This window comes from Thunnus maccoyii, chromosome 1 (assembly GCF_910596095.1).
Source record: "Thunnus maccoyii chromosome 1, fThuMac1.1, whole genome shotgun sequence".
Lineage (NCBI taxonomy): Eukaryota > Metazoa > Chordata > Actinopteri > Scombriformes > Scombridae > Thunnus > Thunnus maccoyii.
In genome coordinates, this window is record NC_056533.1 from 38267040 (window position 1) to 38285350 (window position 18311).

The 18311-nt window shown below is 38.7% G+C and overlaps 1 protein-coding gene across 1 annotated transcript in view; it reads right to left on the reverse strand.

Moving 5' to 3' along the window:
* Positions 1-18311, reverse strand: part of LOC121903275 (NLR family CARD domain-containing protein 3-like) — a 28066-nt gene that overhangs the window by 5842 nt on the left and 3913 nt on the right. The window contains exon 5 of the mRNA XM_042420142.1: positions 18067-18240. Within this exon, the coding sequence (XP_042276076.1) occupies positions 18067-18240 (174 nt within the window). The remainder of the gene's footprint in view (positions 1-18066; positions 18241-18311) is intronic.

Below are 18311 nucleotides of genomic sequence, written 5' to 3' on the forward strand. Positions count from 1 at the left end.
CGGTCAGCCAGCTCCTCCTGCTTCATTCTCCTCAGAAAGTGCAGTGTGATCTTTAGAAATGCCTCTCTACTGCTCCTCCTCTGCTCTTCCTCCTCACTGTCCAACACCTCCTCATTCTCACCCTGACACTCTACGCATTCTGGGTAATCTGGACTCAGATCCCTCTGGACTCTCTTCAGCTCGTTCTTCACAAAAGTGATGATGTTCTCTTCCAGCAGCTGAAACATAAACATAAACTGAACATTTAATATAAACTGGTAGTAGACAACATGTGATTCATCTGTCAGTCTACAGGCCTGCTGGTCTAAACATAGCAGCATTGACACTGTAAGGACCTGAATGGTACTTCAGTATTTCATCTGTGCTTGATGGAGTTAGTAGGAAAAGGTGTGTTTGTACATGTACACACCATAAATATGGAGTCCAAGTGTGTTAGATGCTGCTGGGCAGACTGATCACTGGGAACCTCTGAGCTCTGCTGCTGAACTCTGTGGAGAAGACATCACATTTAAGGATATTTAATGACTCAAATCTGCACACAGCTTATTAAAGAAGTTCTGTCATGATGACAAAATCAACTCCTTTAAATGCTGATCTGATTTCTGGATGTCAAATTCTTATCTTTGAGCAACAGATTGTCTAATACTAAAGCTGATAGGATGACCCATAGCGTGGTCCCTCATCATGTACACATAGCTGGGTTCAGGAAAGTCTGCTCTCTGCTGCTGCATTCTGATACAAACAATTAACAAATAAAAAGAATTTAAAAAAAAAAGAATTATCACTAGACAGTCAGCAGCTGAAGCTTTAGAAGCAGAATGAAAATCAGTAAGACAGTGGATGAGTAAGGTTTGTACAAAGTAGTGACAAAAAGCATGTAGTGTTAACACAAAAAAATGTAGGATTAACGTCCAGTTGAAATCTCAGAATCAAACTGAAGAGAGAAAGATTTGGCCTAGTGGAGGACAAACCAACTTACACCCCTTAAACTATGAACCGAGGACAGCCAAGATCCATCAGTTCACCTCTAACATTCACCTTGTTTCTGAACACCCAGTTAGGGAGCAGGCATAAGAGGTGGTTGGCCTATCTAGTGGTGCTGGTGAATTGAGTTGAGTTTGATCTGGGGAAGCCCAGCTGGAAGGAGGTGGAGGAGCAGCAAGAACCAGCCAACCCAATAAAAAGTACAGACCAAGAGGACGGCTGTGGCTCTAACATTTTGCCAGAAGAGAAGAATGCCGGAGATCCTCAAATTGTGTCAAAGTGTCCTTAAGCAAGACACTAAAACCCAATTGCTCCTGTTGATTAGGCCAGTGCATTGCATGGTGGATCCAAAGCCATTAGTGTGTAAGTGTATGAGTGAATGCATGAATAATAAGGACATTGTAAAGTGCTTTGAATGAAAGTGGTATATAAATGCAGTCCATTGACCATTAACCATATACAAATGCAGCTTAAATCTCCCATGACTTCTATGTAAGATCTTGAAAGTCATCTGGTGTAAGTTCAGATGGATATTTTTCACTTTTATAGAGAAGAGTTTCTCCTCAAGGACTCCTTCAAAGACACATCAGTGCAGAAAGGAGGGATCACCCAGCTCATCCAGAAGGCACCAAATCTATCTTAGAGAAACCAGTCAAGAGCCTTGGCAAAATCTTTGACTGCAGTCTGGAGATATAGCTGCTGTTCAGTCCACCATCAAGGAACTTGAAGCTCAGCTCACTAGTGTGTACAAGTCAGGCTTACCTGGCATACCTGTAAGCAGCCTGAACAAAGAGTTCATGGTCTCCTGACAGATACTGCAGTACCAGGACTCCAATGACACCAAGGTGTTGGCCGCACATATAGATGTGCAATCAGAGAGGAAGAGGAGATGCTAAGAAGCAGTGAACATTGTCTATCAATGTTAAGGCATAAAGCTCTGATGCAGATAGTAGTGATAGATTGGGCAAGACTCTTGAGTTTCTGTACCATTCACTATGACTAGGCCTGGAGCAGAGACAGGCTCCATTTAGTCCTGGAGGAGGTGTGGTCAGGCATCAATGAGTCTCTCAACACAAAGGCTGTGTATGATGTGTTTTTAGAGTCTGTCTAATCTTCATTCTGGGAACAAAGTGAGGCATCAGTACATCCTCTTTGCCCCAGTCAGAGAATCTTTGAGCACATCTTGAGCAGCTGTGTTTATTGTGAAGCATGTGAAGTGGACTAGGACTAGATTTACATTTACTTCATAAATTTGATAGATATGTTTGTGTAAGGCGATGTACAGTTGAGGTACAATCAAAGCCACAGTAAATCAACCAGTTATATTTTCCACCTGACAGAAGTCTCACAAGGTTGAAGGTGCATGAAGTAACACATACAGTAAACATATAGCAAAGGACACAGACAATGGATAGAGAAGGAGGAGGAGAGACAAAAAGAGCATATTAGATGAGCAGGTTCTCTCAGAAGTCACAATGTATTATTTGTTCGACAGCAGACTATTAAGTTCTGAACCAGGAAGTGATTTCCGTTCTCAGGGGAGTCAGATAATAAAAAACTTCAGTTTTACTTTCTTACTTTCCATCAGCAGGTTGCTCAACTTTAAATTCAACCAGACGACCCATAGAGCGGTCACTCTCCATGGACACACAGCTGGGTTCGGGAGAGTCTGCTCTCTGCTGCTGCATCCTGATACAAACAATTAACAAATAAAAAGAATTTAAAAAAGATGAATTATCACTAGATGGTCAGCAGCTGAAGCTTTAGAAGCGGAATGAAAATCAGTAAGAAGACAGTGGATGAGTAGGGTTCTCCTGTTAATCAAAATGTGATCTGATAAAAGATTAGGGTTGGGCATTGAGAACCGGTTCCAGATTAGAACTGGTTACACAATTCAGATTCTAACGGAATCATTAAGAAATTCTAATTTTGAATCTGCTTATCGGTGTCTAAAGACACTATAACCCTTTATTATTTCAAACAAAGGCTACATATCTGCAAGGATGTGGCTATCTTCCAGGACCTGTCTACATCACACATCAATGGAACAGTGTATCAATTTCTTTGGCTACGAGCTAGCATGCACAGCTAACATCACATCAGTAGTGAGAGATCAACTGCGGTAAATGCTCAAAAGTGTGGTTTCACTTTTAAAAAGAAAATGACTACAAGGCACAGTGCAATGCAGGTGTACAAGTCTGGAAAGTTACCACACTGCAACCCTGTTTACTAGTGCTCACGTGTGGAACATGTCTGTATGAATCAGCCTTTACAGAGAGAGCACACTATGTCACTGAGGGAAAGATGAGACAGAAAGCACTCAAAACAAAAGCAGAATGTTCAGTTAAAAGACTTTGAATTAAATTATTTTAGCTAGACAATAAAAGTCAAAGTAAACACTTAAAAGAATAAAGATATTTTTGTTATCTAAACATTTGACTTTTTTTTCTATATTGGAATCGAAATTGGGTAGCGATAAGAACTGGAATCGATAAGCAGAATCAGAATCAGAATCAGAATCAAAATCAGAATTGATTTTGATTCTGATTTTGATTCTGATGATGATCGATAATCTTTCTTTCTTTGATTTGTCGTCATCGAGCCATTCTAGAATTTTTCTCATCTTCCATGAATGAAAAACATTCTTGTGTCAAAAAATCCTTTGTCAATTATAAATCTGTTCACTCAGTTTATCAATCCTGAGATCAAAATTTTGACGTTTGCTCAGCAGTGTCCATCTTTGAATTTAGCTCAAGACAGACACATCCAAGTTTGCTGCCGCTCTAATTATTGGATGTGATGTTTTCAAAGTTACCAGCACATATTGATATAGTGACAATGTTGGTGTTTTATAACACTGAACTCTTTAACATGTGACTGTTGCACAGATGTGCACTGTGATGTCACTGCTGAAACAATATATTGATTCCTCTTCTCAGGAGAGTCCGATAATAACAAACTCTTACCTTCCATCAGCAGATTGTCCTACTTTAAACTCAATAAGACGACCCATGGAGCGGTCACTCTTCATGGACACACAGCTGGGTTCAGGAGAGTCTGCTCTCTGCTGCTGCATCCTGATACAAACAAACAATTAGCAAATCAAAGAGTTTAAAAACTATTCATTTTGACCAGACTGTCAGCCCCTGAAGTTTTAGAAGCAGAATGAAAATCAGTTAGAGGACAGTGGATAAGTAACCTCCTCCTGTTAATCAAAATGTCATCTGATGAAAGATTAAGGTTGGGCATCGAGAACTGGTTCCAAATTAGAAACAGTTCCAAAACTCAGAATCCAAAGGAATCATTAAGAAATTTTAATTTTGATTCTGTTTATCAGTGCCTAAACACAATATATCCCTTTATTATTGTAAACAAAGGCTACATATCTGCAAGGACGTGGCTATCTGCCAGAACATACGTCAGGCAACAATGCAACAGCGTGTCAGTTTGTTTAGATACGAGCTAGCATGCATGGCTAAAGTCACATCAGTAGTGAAAAATGGACTGCGGTAAACGTTCAAAAGTATAGCTTCACTTTAGAAAAGAAAACGACAACAAGGCAAAGTGCAATTCATGTGGGAAGCTAATTAGCAGCAAGTCAGATTGCACATAAATTCTGACCAAACATTTAAGGCAGAATGGCGTAGATCTGAAAGACTGTACAGTGTTTGATGTCATGCGGTCTCCAAGCCCGAGTGTTTCATCAGCCTGCAACACCCTATGTATGCATGTAAGTTACTGTATTCCTGTTGTCATTAAGCTGTTGCTTTTCCTTTTTGACTTTTTCTTGTTGTTCAGCAAAATACAGGAACTCCTCATCTGCATTCTTTTAGTGACAATAAAAGTCAAAGTAAACACTTAAATGAATAAAGATATTTTTGTTATCTAAACGTTTGACTTTTTTTTCCCATATTGGAATCGAAACTGGGAAGCGATAAGACGCAGAATTGATAAGCAGAAACAGAATCAGAATCAGAATCAGAATCACAATGAGAATCGATAGTCTTTCTTTGATTTGTCTTTAATGAGCCATTTTTGAATTTATCTCATCTTCAATAAATGGAAAACATTCTCGTGTCTAACAGTCCTTTCTATCAGTTATAAATCTGTTCATTCAGTTTGGTGTCTTATAACGCTGAACTCTAATATGTGACTGTTGCACAGGTGTACACTGTGATGTCACCGCTGAAACAATGCACTGATTCCTCCTCTCCAGGGAGTCTGATAATACCATACTTCAGTTTTAAATTCTTACCCTCCGTCAGCAGGTTGTCCATCTTTAAACTCAATAAGACGACCCATGGAGCGGTCACTCTTCATGGACACACAGCTGGGTTCAGGAGAGTCAGCTCTCTGCTGCTGCATCCTGATACAAACAAATAATTAACAAATCAAAGAGTTTAAAAACTATTAATTTTGACCAGACTGTCAGCAGCTGAAGTTTTAGAGGGAGGTTGAAAATCAGTAAGAAGACAGTGAGAAACGTTCTCCTGTTAATCAAAATGTCATCTGATGAAAGATGCTGTTACATCTTAGTTGATTAGTTGACTAATCAGTCATTGAGGTCTTTGTTAACACAGAAAGTCAGTAGTTCACTCTGAATTATTCTGAGCTCTTATTCAGTAGTGGAGTGTCAGATCTGATAGTGACTGTGAGTAATGATGGTGGAGTGATGTGAGTAGAGAACAGTCATGGACAGTTAGAGATCTTCATCTCACCTTTGAGCTCTGGTCTGGCTGTCATGTTCCCCACACAGAGAGCTTTCAGAGGGAGGGACTCCCTCCTCTCTGTCCTCACACTGATCCATAGCAGAGAAACAGCTGCCGGGAGAGCTGCACTCAGTCAATACAATAAGGTTTCATCACAGGACACATTAGTTCTCATTCATCTCTCTAACATGTTACAAAAACTGTAGAAAATAGTGAAGCAGCAGCTCTTCCCATCAGTCGCCCTGACCACGTCCATCTGAGGACTTTGCAGCCTCTGGGACAGTTCACAATATGGACTGCAAAAGAGCTTCTAGTCAAACCAAATGCAATGCAGACAAGTTGATCCAAGCTGTCCAACCAGTTCTGACACTTCCTGCATTTTTCACTAATGATGTGAGCTCAGTTTGCAAAGTGTTGTTGATTCAACCTGAGAACCCCTAACAGTAATACAAGGAAATCATTCTCAAACTGCTCTCCTCTAACTCATAAAGAAATAAATAATGAAGAATCAAAATCCTCTGTAAAACCTGAAGAAATAAATAAATATTGTGAAACAGACAATCATCATCCAGAAACATTTCTACCATTTCTACTGTTCACACAGTGATTCAACACAATGATCAAAGTGATCATGTTCATCAGACATTTACAGATTTCTCTGGTAGGGTTCTCACCTGCTGAAGTCACTTCAGGTCAGTTTACAGACACTTTCCACCTTCATGTGTAGAGGAAACACTGGCCACATTCTGTCACACCCTAATAACTTTAGAGTGACGTCAAAACCAGTCTAACCTGTGGCAGAAACGCAGTCAGTGTCAGAGAAATCACAGATCACATGATGTAGTTCTACTATCTGTCCACAAGATGATGCCAACTGAACATCTAATGAGCTAAAGATCAGGCGAGCATCATTTGCTGCTGTTAGTATCTCTTACCAACAACATCACTCAGCAGCTTGGATCAACTTGGCTGTGGTGCGTTTTATGCAAAACACAACCATCTTACATCTCTGTGTTTATTTGTGGATTCAATTTTCTACTAAATTAAACCATTACAGGTCTCTTTGAATCTGGTGTTTGGCCTTTGGAAAGCCAAAAAAGTAACCATGATATTTTACTCAAATTAAGCTTTGGCACAAGGTCAGTAAGGAAGATCTCTATCATCACACTCTGCCTTAAATTATCATGGGTGAACATTGCTATTTTCATCTGTTCTATTTCTCTGTCACTTTCCATGCTGTCAAAATGCCTTCATTCACGATTCTGTCGTCACCATACCGGACCATTGATCTTTCTGCCTGCGCTCCTGTAGCCAATCAGACCACTAGTGCTGCTCTTTAAATATCGTGGCAATTCTGCACTCCGTCTTTCAAACCTACTATTATGCAGCCCACCTCCTCCCCATCACCACCATGTCCTTTGTGTCGTCCAGACAGACCCAACTAAAGGTCCATCAGCCATCTACTGGCTCATTCCTCAACCACCAGTGTCAAGATTCCAGATCCTGTCCTATCTCCTATCTTCATTAAGAAGTTGCCTCACATCGACCAAGTCCAATCGCCAAAATCTCTGTTGCAATTCACAATAAATGTTGTTATTCACTTTCAACTGATCTCTCCTTATTGAACTGTACTTCACTGAAATATTGGTTATAGCTTTTTACTTTGTTTTATATTCATTCCAACCTTTCTGCTGCCTTTGCTTCTTTCCTTCTTTATTTCCTTCCTGACCTTCTAAGATTAAGATTAAGATTTCTTTATTGTCATTTCTCAGCACTCACAAACATCGAAATGAACTTGATCCTCCGCATTTGACCCGTCTTATACACTAGGAGCACTGGGCAGCCACAGTGCAGCGCCTGGGGCCAGTTGTCAGACGCGGAAACACAGAGGGCAGAAAACTGATCCATATCAGAGAAACAGCTGCTGGGAGAGCTGCACTTAGTCAATACAACAAGGTTTCATCAAAGGACACATTAGCTCTCATTTGTCACTCTAACATGTCACAAAAACTGTAGAAAATAGTGAAGCAGCAGCTCTTCCCATCAGTCACACTGACCAGGTCCATCTGAGGACTCTGCAGCCTCTGGGACAGTTCTCAACATGGACTGCAAAAGAGCTTCCAGTCAAACCAAGTCTGTCTCAGTGTTGGAAGATGGTTGTGTTTTGAACTGAAATGCACCACAGCCAAGTTGATCCAAGCTGTCCAACCAGTTCTGAAACTCCCTGCATTTTTCACTAATGATGTGAGCTCAGATTATACTCAAAGTGTTGTTGATTCAACCTGAGAACCACTAACAGTAAAACAAGGAAATCATTCTCAAGCTACTCTCCGTTAACTCACAAAGAAACAAATAATCAGGAATCAAAATCTTCTGTAAAACCAGAAAGATTAAATAAATATTGTGAAACAGACAATCATTATCCAGAAATATTTTTACTGTACAGTCAAACAGTGATTCAACACAATGATCAAAGTGATCGTTCATCAGACATTTACATATTTCTCTGGTAGGATTCTCACCTGCGGAAGTCACTTCAGGTCAACTTACAGACACTTTCCATCTTCATGTTTAGAGAAAACATTGGGAGAGAAGAAGCTGCTCATTCTCCCTCGTCAGTCCTGGTGTCTGTGTGCATTTCATCTGAGGACACCGTCACACCCTCATAACTTCAGAGTCTGTTTCTAAAACAAACATTACAGTGGCATCAAAACCAGTCTAACCTGTGTCAGAAACCCAGTCAGTTTCAGGGAAATCACGTGTCACACAATCACAACATCACTTAACAGCTTGGATCACCTTGGCTGTGATGCATTTAGTTCAAAAGGATGAATATTGGATTAGTGTTTGTTTTATATGTATTTCCCCACACTTCCACACAGTATGTTATATATGGGAGTATAAAGGAACAGTATAAGGTGTATAACAAAGCTTGATTTAAAAGATCTTTGGCTTTATATAGTATTGCAATTGAGTTTGATATTTTAACATTAATATAATTTATATGTGGCTTCTAGCATAATTTATATCTATTATCACTCCAAGAAATTCAATTTCAGTCACTCTTTTGATTTCTACATCATTTATCATGAGTTTCTTATTTGAGTTATTTGAACGATTACCAAAGATTATAAAGTTAATTTTACTTAAATTCTGTGTACGTTTATTTGCATCAAACTCTTTTTCAGCTCCTTTTCAACTGTATCCAAAAGTTTTTCCAAGTTCTCCTTACAACAAAGTTAATTTGTATCATCTGCAAACAGAATAGTATTCAATGTTTTGGACACTTCACTTATATTATTAATGTACAAAATAAACAACACACTCTCAACACTGAGCCCCGGGGAACCCCACAGGTAACCTTCAGTAATTGTGATTTGAAATTTTGTATATGAATGCATTGATATCTATTCTCTAAGTAGCTGGTTAGACAGGGGAGTACTTTCCACATCATCTCTGCTACCAGTCTTTGCAATCTCCCTAACTAAACCAGGACCAACACTGACAAAAATGATTTAATTCATCTGCAACCAAGGCCATGTCATTAATAGTTGTGTTATTCTTTGTCAGGAAATGATTTGGGTATCCTACCTTCCCAGTTTAATTTTAATAACGGCATTTAATACCTTCCATGTATTTTTAATATTGTTTTTGTTGTCCTTCAGTAATTTACTGTAGTAGTCCCTTTTGCTGCTTCTCATAATTCTTGTCATTTCGTTTTTATATATTTTATATGTGTGTTCAGCTTGTAATTGACAAAAATGATTTATAGGCTTCATCTACATCTTTCACATAGACTTTATTCCAGTCTTGTTTCATTAGGTCTTCTTCAAAGGAACTAATAGTACCTTGTTTTTTGTGTCTAATTATTTTGAAGATTTTAACATCTTTCTTGGTGCTAGTACAGCCCTGTATGATTGCAAAGACCAGCAGATGATCACTTGTGTCATTTATTAGTAGTCCACTCACTACTTTCTTATCAATAACATTGGTAAATATATTGTCAATTAGTGTAGCACTGTGTGTTGTTATTCCAGTTGGCCGTTTAATTTAGGGATATAGACTTATACTGTACATTGAATTGATGAACTCTGTAGTTGTATTGTGTTTCATGTGGGTTCAGCAAGTCAGTGTTGAAATCCCCAAAGAAAAAAACTATTTGTATCCTGGTTTTCTATATACATAGCTTATTAATATATTTTTTTATTTCTCCATCTCAATTCCTACTGTGATGCATTCCATAAACATAACCAGTCCATAACCAGTGACATTTTACTAACAGATTTACTTTTATGATTTTTATCAATGTATAAAGCAACCCACCCCCCATGCTTTAAGTCCTGTTAATAAAAAAAACATCTCATTTTCCTCAATTTTGACCATATCAGTTTGCTCCTCACTAAGCCAAGTCTCAGATATTGCTATTGCTGTGAATTACTTGTCCAGTTGTCTTAAACAATGTTTGATTTTTGAAAAGTTTGACATTTCCTTTAAATTGTTGTTCTGTGTAGTATTCATAATGACTCTGTGTGTTATTGTAGACATTATTTTCAATATGATTTTCCATATCTTGTGATTTATATTCAGTTTATTTGAAAGTTTTTCATGTCCAGTTTTTCATATTCTATAGATGAAGGACCTTTTTACGAACATGTCATGGATGTGTTAAATGTTTTGAATTAATCACTATTTAAGTTTTTCTATTACCTTCTGTTGTTGTCCCTGGATTCATTCATTGAATTTATCCAGTTCATTGATGTCCCTGATGATGAGAACTTTCGCTGCTTTTGGTGTTGATTCATTCAGCTTAATGAATATTTTGCAGCTTGCTGTCCAAGTCGCCTGGATCTTTTGTTTTTTTAACATGCACGCTCTCGTTGCGATGTCCATGTTCTTTATGGTGAGAAGTTCATTGATGTATACATCAGTTTAGTTTCCTTCCTCATCTGAGGAGCACATACTTTTTCTTTCTGTTGGTGAAGTGGATGATTATAGCTGGTGTTGCACTTTTTTTGTTGGGCAGGGTGTGACAAGCTTCGATGTCACTGTTGTCAACAGAAATACTCTTGCTGTCTAAGAAACCAACCACCTGTTGCTCCTTTGGAGCACTGACCCCACGCCCAGCGGTGGTACCCTCAGAGGCCACAGCCACCCCAGCGTAGAACTGGTGTCTGGTCTTCAGGCTGCTGTTGATAAGATTGTTCATCCAGGAGTACAGCTCCAGGTCGGCCACTCTATTCCCCAGAAGTGTTATCCTTTTTTCCTTTTCCATGTTTTGTTTCTTAAGAAACTGAACTTCCCCTGTTAGTTCCATTATCCTCTTTTATTTAATTTTGTCAGTGAAGAAGGAGGCAAACTCATTGTAGACCGGGTGGAAAGAAGTTCAGAGGCTGCTGACACAGAAGGATTTGTTAGCCTGTCGACAGCAGCAAACAAGGTATGTGCATTGTTACTGTTTTTGGCAATGATGTTAGAGAAAAAGGACTGCCTTGCATTTCTCAGTTCCAAATTATAAATGTCTCTCTTTATAGATGTCATAATGAACCTGGAGATTCGTTTTTCACCACCTGTGTTCAGATTTCGGCACTCTCTTTTATCTATTCTGACCAGCGTGGCATTTCTCCATGGAGATCTTTTCTTACCAGAGACCACCTGCACCTTAGTGGGTGCTCTGTGTCAGACATAAATATTTCTGTTTTCTGTATCTCTTCCTCATTAATTCATTAAACTTCCTCTACAGAAGATCCCCTCAGCTTTTTCTTCACTGATGTTTCTGTTTTTACATCAGCTCTCAGAGTGTTTTAGGACTGAAGAAGTTGTGCTGAGAATATCAAATGCTGGATGGACAAATAAATAAATAAACTAAATAAAACTCCTCAGCTCATTGAGAGTAAGACAGAAGTCATTATAAGTAGCAGAGCAGCCAGTTTTCTTGGGCCTCTGTCTTCAAATCTCAGTACACGTCCTAAATCTGAGTGTCATTCTTTGTTAAAATTGTTAAATTAATCCTGTTATTAGCAGCAGCTTTTTCTTTATAAATTTTATTGCAACAATAAAACCCTTTCTTTTTTGTTTTGAGATCTGGAGACTGTCCTATGTGCTTTTGTTACCTCCAACTCTCTTTATGTGGCAGTCAGTCGCCTGCAGCTGGTTCAAAATGCAGCAGCGAGGCTCCTCACTGATACCGAGAGGGGAGACTACATCTCTTCTGTACCAGCCTCCATCACTGGTTACCAGTCAGATATATATTGCACCTTTAAAGATATCCACACTTATATATCATATTCATTATACACTTACTGACCACTTTATTATGGCAATGGCAATTTTATTTAGAAAGCACATTTCATTACAAGTAAGTTCAAGGTGCTTTACATTGGAACAACAGAATATAAAAATATAGGCATAAACAGGAGAAGTTAGGTAATATAAGAAATATAAATATAACAATATAAACAAGAGTAAAATGCTGAAACTGAATCAATGACGCATGCACCCAACGTACATTAAACATACATGACAGCAATTACAAAAACCCCAAAAATCAACTCAATCAAATAGAAACCCCTGTCCTATCATCCTATAGCTGCAAATGTAACCAATTGTACAAGAAACAAGTGCTACCATACAGGCACAAACACACACACACACACAGTATTAGGAACAACTGTGTAATCTAATGTAGTCTAGTACATCAGCTCTGCCATAAAGTATACTTTTACAAAACTTATACATTTTCAGATTTTATTGACATTGTCAGAAAGGTGATAAAGTTATTCATGGAGGTTGTAGTGGGTGGTGGTGTTCCAAATATTTGTCCTCCCCATTAACATACATGAGGGGCAATTATGTGATAAAAGACATGTTTGAACCACAAAAACATCCTGTGCTTCCACAGGTGGACAGATTTTATCATATTAAAACATGAATAGAGCTGCATGCTGCTCATCGGATCCTGACAGTAACAACAGCAGAGTCAAATGAAACAAATCAATGAATCATGTAGGAGGAAAAATAATTGTGTTTGAGTCTGAGACAGATCTGCTTCACAGTGCAGAGTGTGTCAGTGCCAGCTGGTGGCTCAAAAAATTGGGGAGGACAGGAGAAAAACCAACCCACAGCATCATGTTATTTTACACTAGTTGGCTACTTATCTCTACTATATTATGTTCAATTATGTTATATTCTTATGTTCAAATGCAGGGCCATGCAGAGACCTTTAGATGCTTTTTTACTCAAAGTTAAAAAGGGACACATGGAACAAAATTTTAAAAAACCATACATCAACATAATTTATAGCATAACTTGTTGAATTATAGCAACCCATATCCAAACAGAATGTGAAATGGAATCTTACAACAAACCGCATCATACTATCTCATTGCCCCCCAACCAATGATATCAGAGGGGGGGAACAATTTTATATATCAATAAAACAATTTCCTTTCAAAAACAAAAAAAGACATTTAAACATATTTTTTCTAAACAAAGAAGTGCTCATTTTAGCCCTGGAGTGGTTCAGAATTAGGGCTCGATATTGTTTAAAAAATTATTATACCAGTACCAACACCAGTACCCTTAAGGTGACACCAATACTAATAGAGTACTTCATTTGATACCTTTTTTTTCCTACTTCATTCAATACTTATCATGTGAATAGAAGCATTCACTTGCTTAAAATGCCACCACTCCTCCCCATCCAAATTATTTTTAGATGAATAGATTTGTGTTCAAATTATTGAAATATTCATTAAATTAGTGTACAAAACTGTAAATTAAGTATTATCACCACAGACTGTATAGGTTGTAGCTGCTACGGTAGTGGGCCAATCACAAGTTGCATTAAATCGAAGGATATTTCAGGATGAATATTTGTATGGCTTTGCTTGCAGCCAATCACTGCAAGCAAAGCCATACAAATATTAATTTTTTTTCTAGATCTGGTTACAAAAAGGATCGAATGTAGGAATTGTTTGACTGGAGAAGTTTAGATACTACGTACTGGGTTATTTTGATCGAGTACCAGTATTGAATACCAATACCCAGCCCTATTTGGAATTTGTTATTTTACCAACAAAGTTAACACCCAATTCATAGTATTGTTCTACTGAGACAACAGATTCATGTTCTCATCAAAAACAGACAATATATCTCATGATTTACACATGTTTCTTTATATATTTCTGTATACTAAGAGCATACATAAGTACCCCAAAGCTTATAATCTGATACAGGTACAGATCAGTGCTGAATACAAGAAAGACTGAACACTAAAACATTCACAGATCTAAAAGTGTAGGCTAACATCAAAAAGTATTAATACATTTATCAGATACATGACTTACTCACTCTTATCTATATACAAGACATACAAAACATAGCCTACAAAGCTGACAGTGTTAACACTGTTGTTGTTCTAGTTGCTTTTAGTGATTAAAAAGTCTTAATTCTAGCTACTTTAAGCTTTTTACTCATATTCAGCTCAGCTTAAGAATGAACAATGAAGAAATTCTCACCAGCAAGCAGCCAGACCTCCTGCACACTCATTCACAAATCACACAACATCAACAGGTGACTGAACAACTCAATTAAAAATTGGATCCATTCCTGATTAATCAGGCTCTTTCCATGTGAGTCTGAGCGGCTCACTGTAATTCTTCAACAGCTTCAGGCAAACTGTCCAGGCAAACTACCTGCAGCACATTATATAATCTCTGCTGCATTAACAGTTCTTAACAGTCCCTCGGGGCTGCAACAACAAGCCAAGTTGTTGCATTGGCTTGTAGTAAGTAGCTATCTACTGCTCAATAAAAAAGGGAAACATAAATCTGAAACAAGGAAATTTGGACTTTGTTGAAAAGTACTAAATTAAATGTAGTTTTTTTAGTGATGTGTTTAAAAGTACTATGCAATTTGCACATTATAATTTATTTTTCTAATATGCTACAGTATTTATCTTTGCTTTGCCACATACAGTGGTAGAGAATTGAAGATGAAACTTGGCCATTATCATTGGACCAACGCAATGTCAATGTTGTATTCTGGTTGTTGATTGGTTACAGAGGACCTCCTCTGTTGGAGCGTCATTTTACATTTGGCCAATAACAGATGAGCATGAAAAAATGAAGTACATTAAATTGATATAAGAGATCCCACCCTAAGGAGGACAGCAGGAGCCCATCCTCCTTTGCTCTCCTCTCATCACTTCACACACACTGCCCTCTCCCCTCTTGCCAGACCTGCAGATGTTGCTGTTGAGGCAATTTAATCAGAATTTCAATAATGGATTTTTTCCAAAGAAGAGAGAATAAATATTTCATTAATGATACTGAGATTTATTAATGGTTTATTTCAACCAATTACTCTTTTTTATGTTTTTGTCTCCCTCTTGCTTTTCAAAAAAAGAGGAGGAGCAACATCCTCTGCCTCTATGGACGAGCCTCCACTATTGTGTGTGATGTTTGACTTCAGCAGCTGCTCTTCAGTCAGCAGAGTTTCTGTACACAGGAGAGACTCTCCCTCCTATAGTGGACACAGAGACACTGAACCTGACCAGACTGCAAACCCAGCATACAGAGGCTGAGTGAATGTGGTGTTGAAGGTGTGGAAGTGGATCAGTGTGTCAGAGGAGACTCTGTAGAAGGACAGAGTGCCAGCAGGACAGTCCACATACACTGCTACTCTGTTAGAGACAGAGGAGGAGGAAGAGGGGGGAGAGGAGGAGGAGGAGGGGGGGGATGTTCCTGTCTTATTGTGCCAGACAGAGTAACCACAATCATCAGAGCAGTACAGACTCCAGGACTGATTATTCCTTCCAAACACACAGTCATCTTTGTCTCCTCTCCTTTTGATTCCTTTGTAAGTCACTGATATATAAACTCTTCCTCTCCACTCGACCTCCCAGTAATAGCGACCAGTCAGACCATTTCTACACAGCAGCTGAGGCCACCCCTCAAATCTGTCTGGATGATCAGGATATGACTGATCCTCCTCCTCATGTGTCACCTTCCTGTTGTCAGACAGTTTGAGTTTTATGTTTGTTGTGTTTGTGTCCAGTTCCAGTTCACAGGCATCTGATGGAGAGAATGATAGACAATTTAGCCATTCAAACTTAAACCATCTCCATGACAACTGAGCAACTTCATCCGCTGAGGAAGGCCATGACATGTGACTGAAAGCTTTGGAAATGCAGAGTAAGTTGACCTTGTGGTGAGAATTTTTTGTCACATTTAATCTTAAATTTCATTCCAGCTGCATCTGATGTTTGTCTAAATGTAAATTCAACACTTCAGTTAGAACATCAACACTAAAGACTTTAATAACCTTGGCACACCTGGATCCAGGTGTTTAACAGAAATACATCATCATACATTATAGGTGGGTGTGTTGGAGGCTGTGACAATCGTGGCCAATCACATTTGCTACTTTCATCCCCTTTAAACACAGCCTTCCCCATCATCATGCACTGACAGTTAAGGAATCCTGCAGACAGTTTTCCTCAGAGGAAACTTGTTGCTGTCTGGGACGTAAAGAGTTTCAACTATGAATACAGTAGCCAAAATGTATTGCTAAGAGCTGATAATTACTCATAATAATGACTTAATGATAATAATGATAATGACTTCACTTCTCTGGGCATATTGATGATCCAGTAATCACCATCACGCACCATGTTTTCCGTGAATAATAGCTCACAATTTTACTTGACATCACAATGATCACATCACATCACAATAACTACCTGCATTCAAATACATCCATAGTGCCATATCTAGTATTTTGCATGTTCTTTTTTTATTTCCTAAATTATTTTTAAAGTTTAAATCCTTTTACTTTGACTGTTTTACATGCAAAAATGACCATGATCCTGTGTATGTTTGGGGTTTTTAAAATAACACACTTTTGTATAAAATTTAACCCAAACTACTCTGTCTATCATGTTGATCATCACAGCCACATGTCTACATGGAGCCCCCCCAGCAACACTTAGGCCAGACCTATTGATTTGCATTAAAAACTGTACAGAATAATTAATCATAACTTTAAGAAAGTTATGTTTCATGTAGAATGGAGGTTTCTGTGGTTATTTTGCAACAGTGCTGCTGGTTGCACACAGTTAAACAGCAGATATGTGTGTGTAATTGTGTATTGAAAGTGTGAAAAATTATTCCAATAGAGACTGCAGATGGCTTTCCAGAGAATCCTCAGTGTAAAGTAAAGGCCGTCAGTACATGATGTTAGCTGTTATGGATGACTGATGCATGGTAAGAATCATTAGTATCATATTTATTTATTCATTCATTTATTCAGTCAGTCTCAACGGGATCCATTCCTTTACCAGAAAACAAAAATTGTCTGGAAAGTTTAAAGACGAGCAAAACATTTGTGTGATCTCAGAGAGGTTTAAATGAGTGTGCCTTCACCAAATAAAGTGACAAAATAATGTGGAACATAATAGCGCTGAGCTTTTGACCTGCTCTGAGCAGGCGAGCAGTGGACAGTGTGAGGCGCACTCATTGTTGGCACCAAGACTACAGTGGATCACTGGGTTTGCATCACCACACCCTCTCCTCACCTTTCCTCCCACTGTGGCGCAAGGTGAGTCACCAAGATACCGAGTTGAGGACATAACCTTAGTGTGTTGCAGGGAAATAGCATTTTGCCACTACGCTACTGCACTCTGAATTCTGCAGTGGCATGAAAATAGAGCGCAAACTGTGACTGCCACTGCCTCGACTGTTTGATAAACACAGCTCATATGTTTGGAATAGAATGCATCACATCTGCACCTGGAAAACAGGCAAAAAGCCTTAAAACAACTGACCCTAATTTTCTAAACACACTGACCTCCAGAGAACAGAAGAGTACACAATGACTTCTATCAGTCAAACTTCTAAAGTACAAGCTTATGAGCAGCACCTGAAGGCAACAAAACTCTTCTATAATATCACTGACAGCCAAAAGACCCAGACGAAGTTGGCTTCCTGTCTGCTCCACTCTCCATAAAATGTATTTACTTTTGTTGAATCACTGTGTTCAGTTTGTGGTGTTTGTCAATATTTCAATGAAGTGATTGAATTCTAACATCTTTCCAGCCACAATGACAGAAAACAGAAGCTAAATTCTGAATGAAACGTGTCATTGTACTTCAGTCCAACAGTCCAGTGCAGCATTGAGGCTGTGTTCTCGTAAATAAAACTGAAAACACACTCACACTTCTTCAGACCAGGTTTCAGTCTTTGCAGTCCACCATGGTCCATCCTGGAGAAAGAGACAAAGTCACAATCAGCTTCATACACCTTCATTCATATCCACCATTAAACATGAACCAGAGTCCCTCAGTTAGTCAGGCTGTCTGTCCATATGTCCATACCTGAGAGTGTCCAATCTCCAGTGTGGATCCTTCAGTCTAGCAGATAGCAGCTTCTCTCCTGAGTCTCCTGGATGATTGAAGCTCAGGTCTAGCTCTCTCAGATGGGAGGGGTTGGAGCTCAGAGCTGAGGCCAGAGATGCACAGCCTTCCTCTGTTATCAGACATCCTGACAGACTGAACACACACATGAGTTGCTCTAATGAGCTTTAAAAAATTCTCAACTCAATAAATAGTATTTTGTCCTT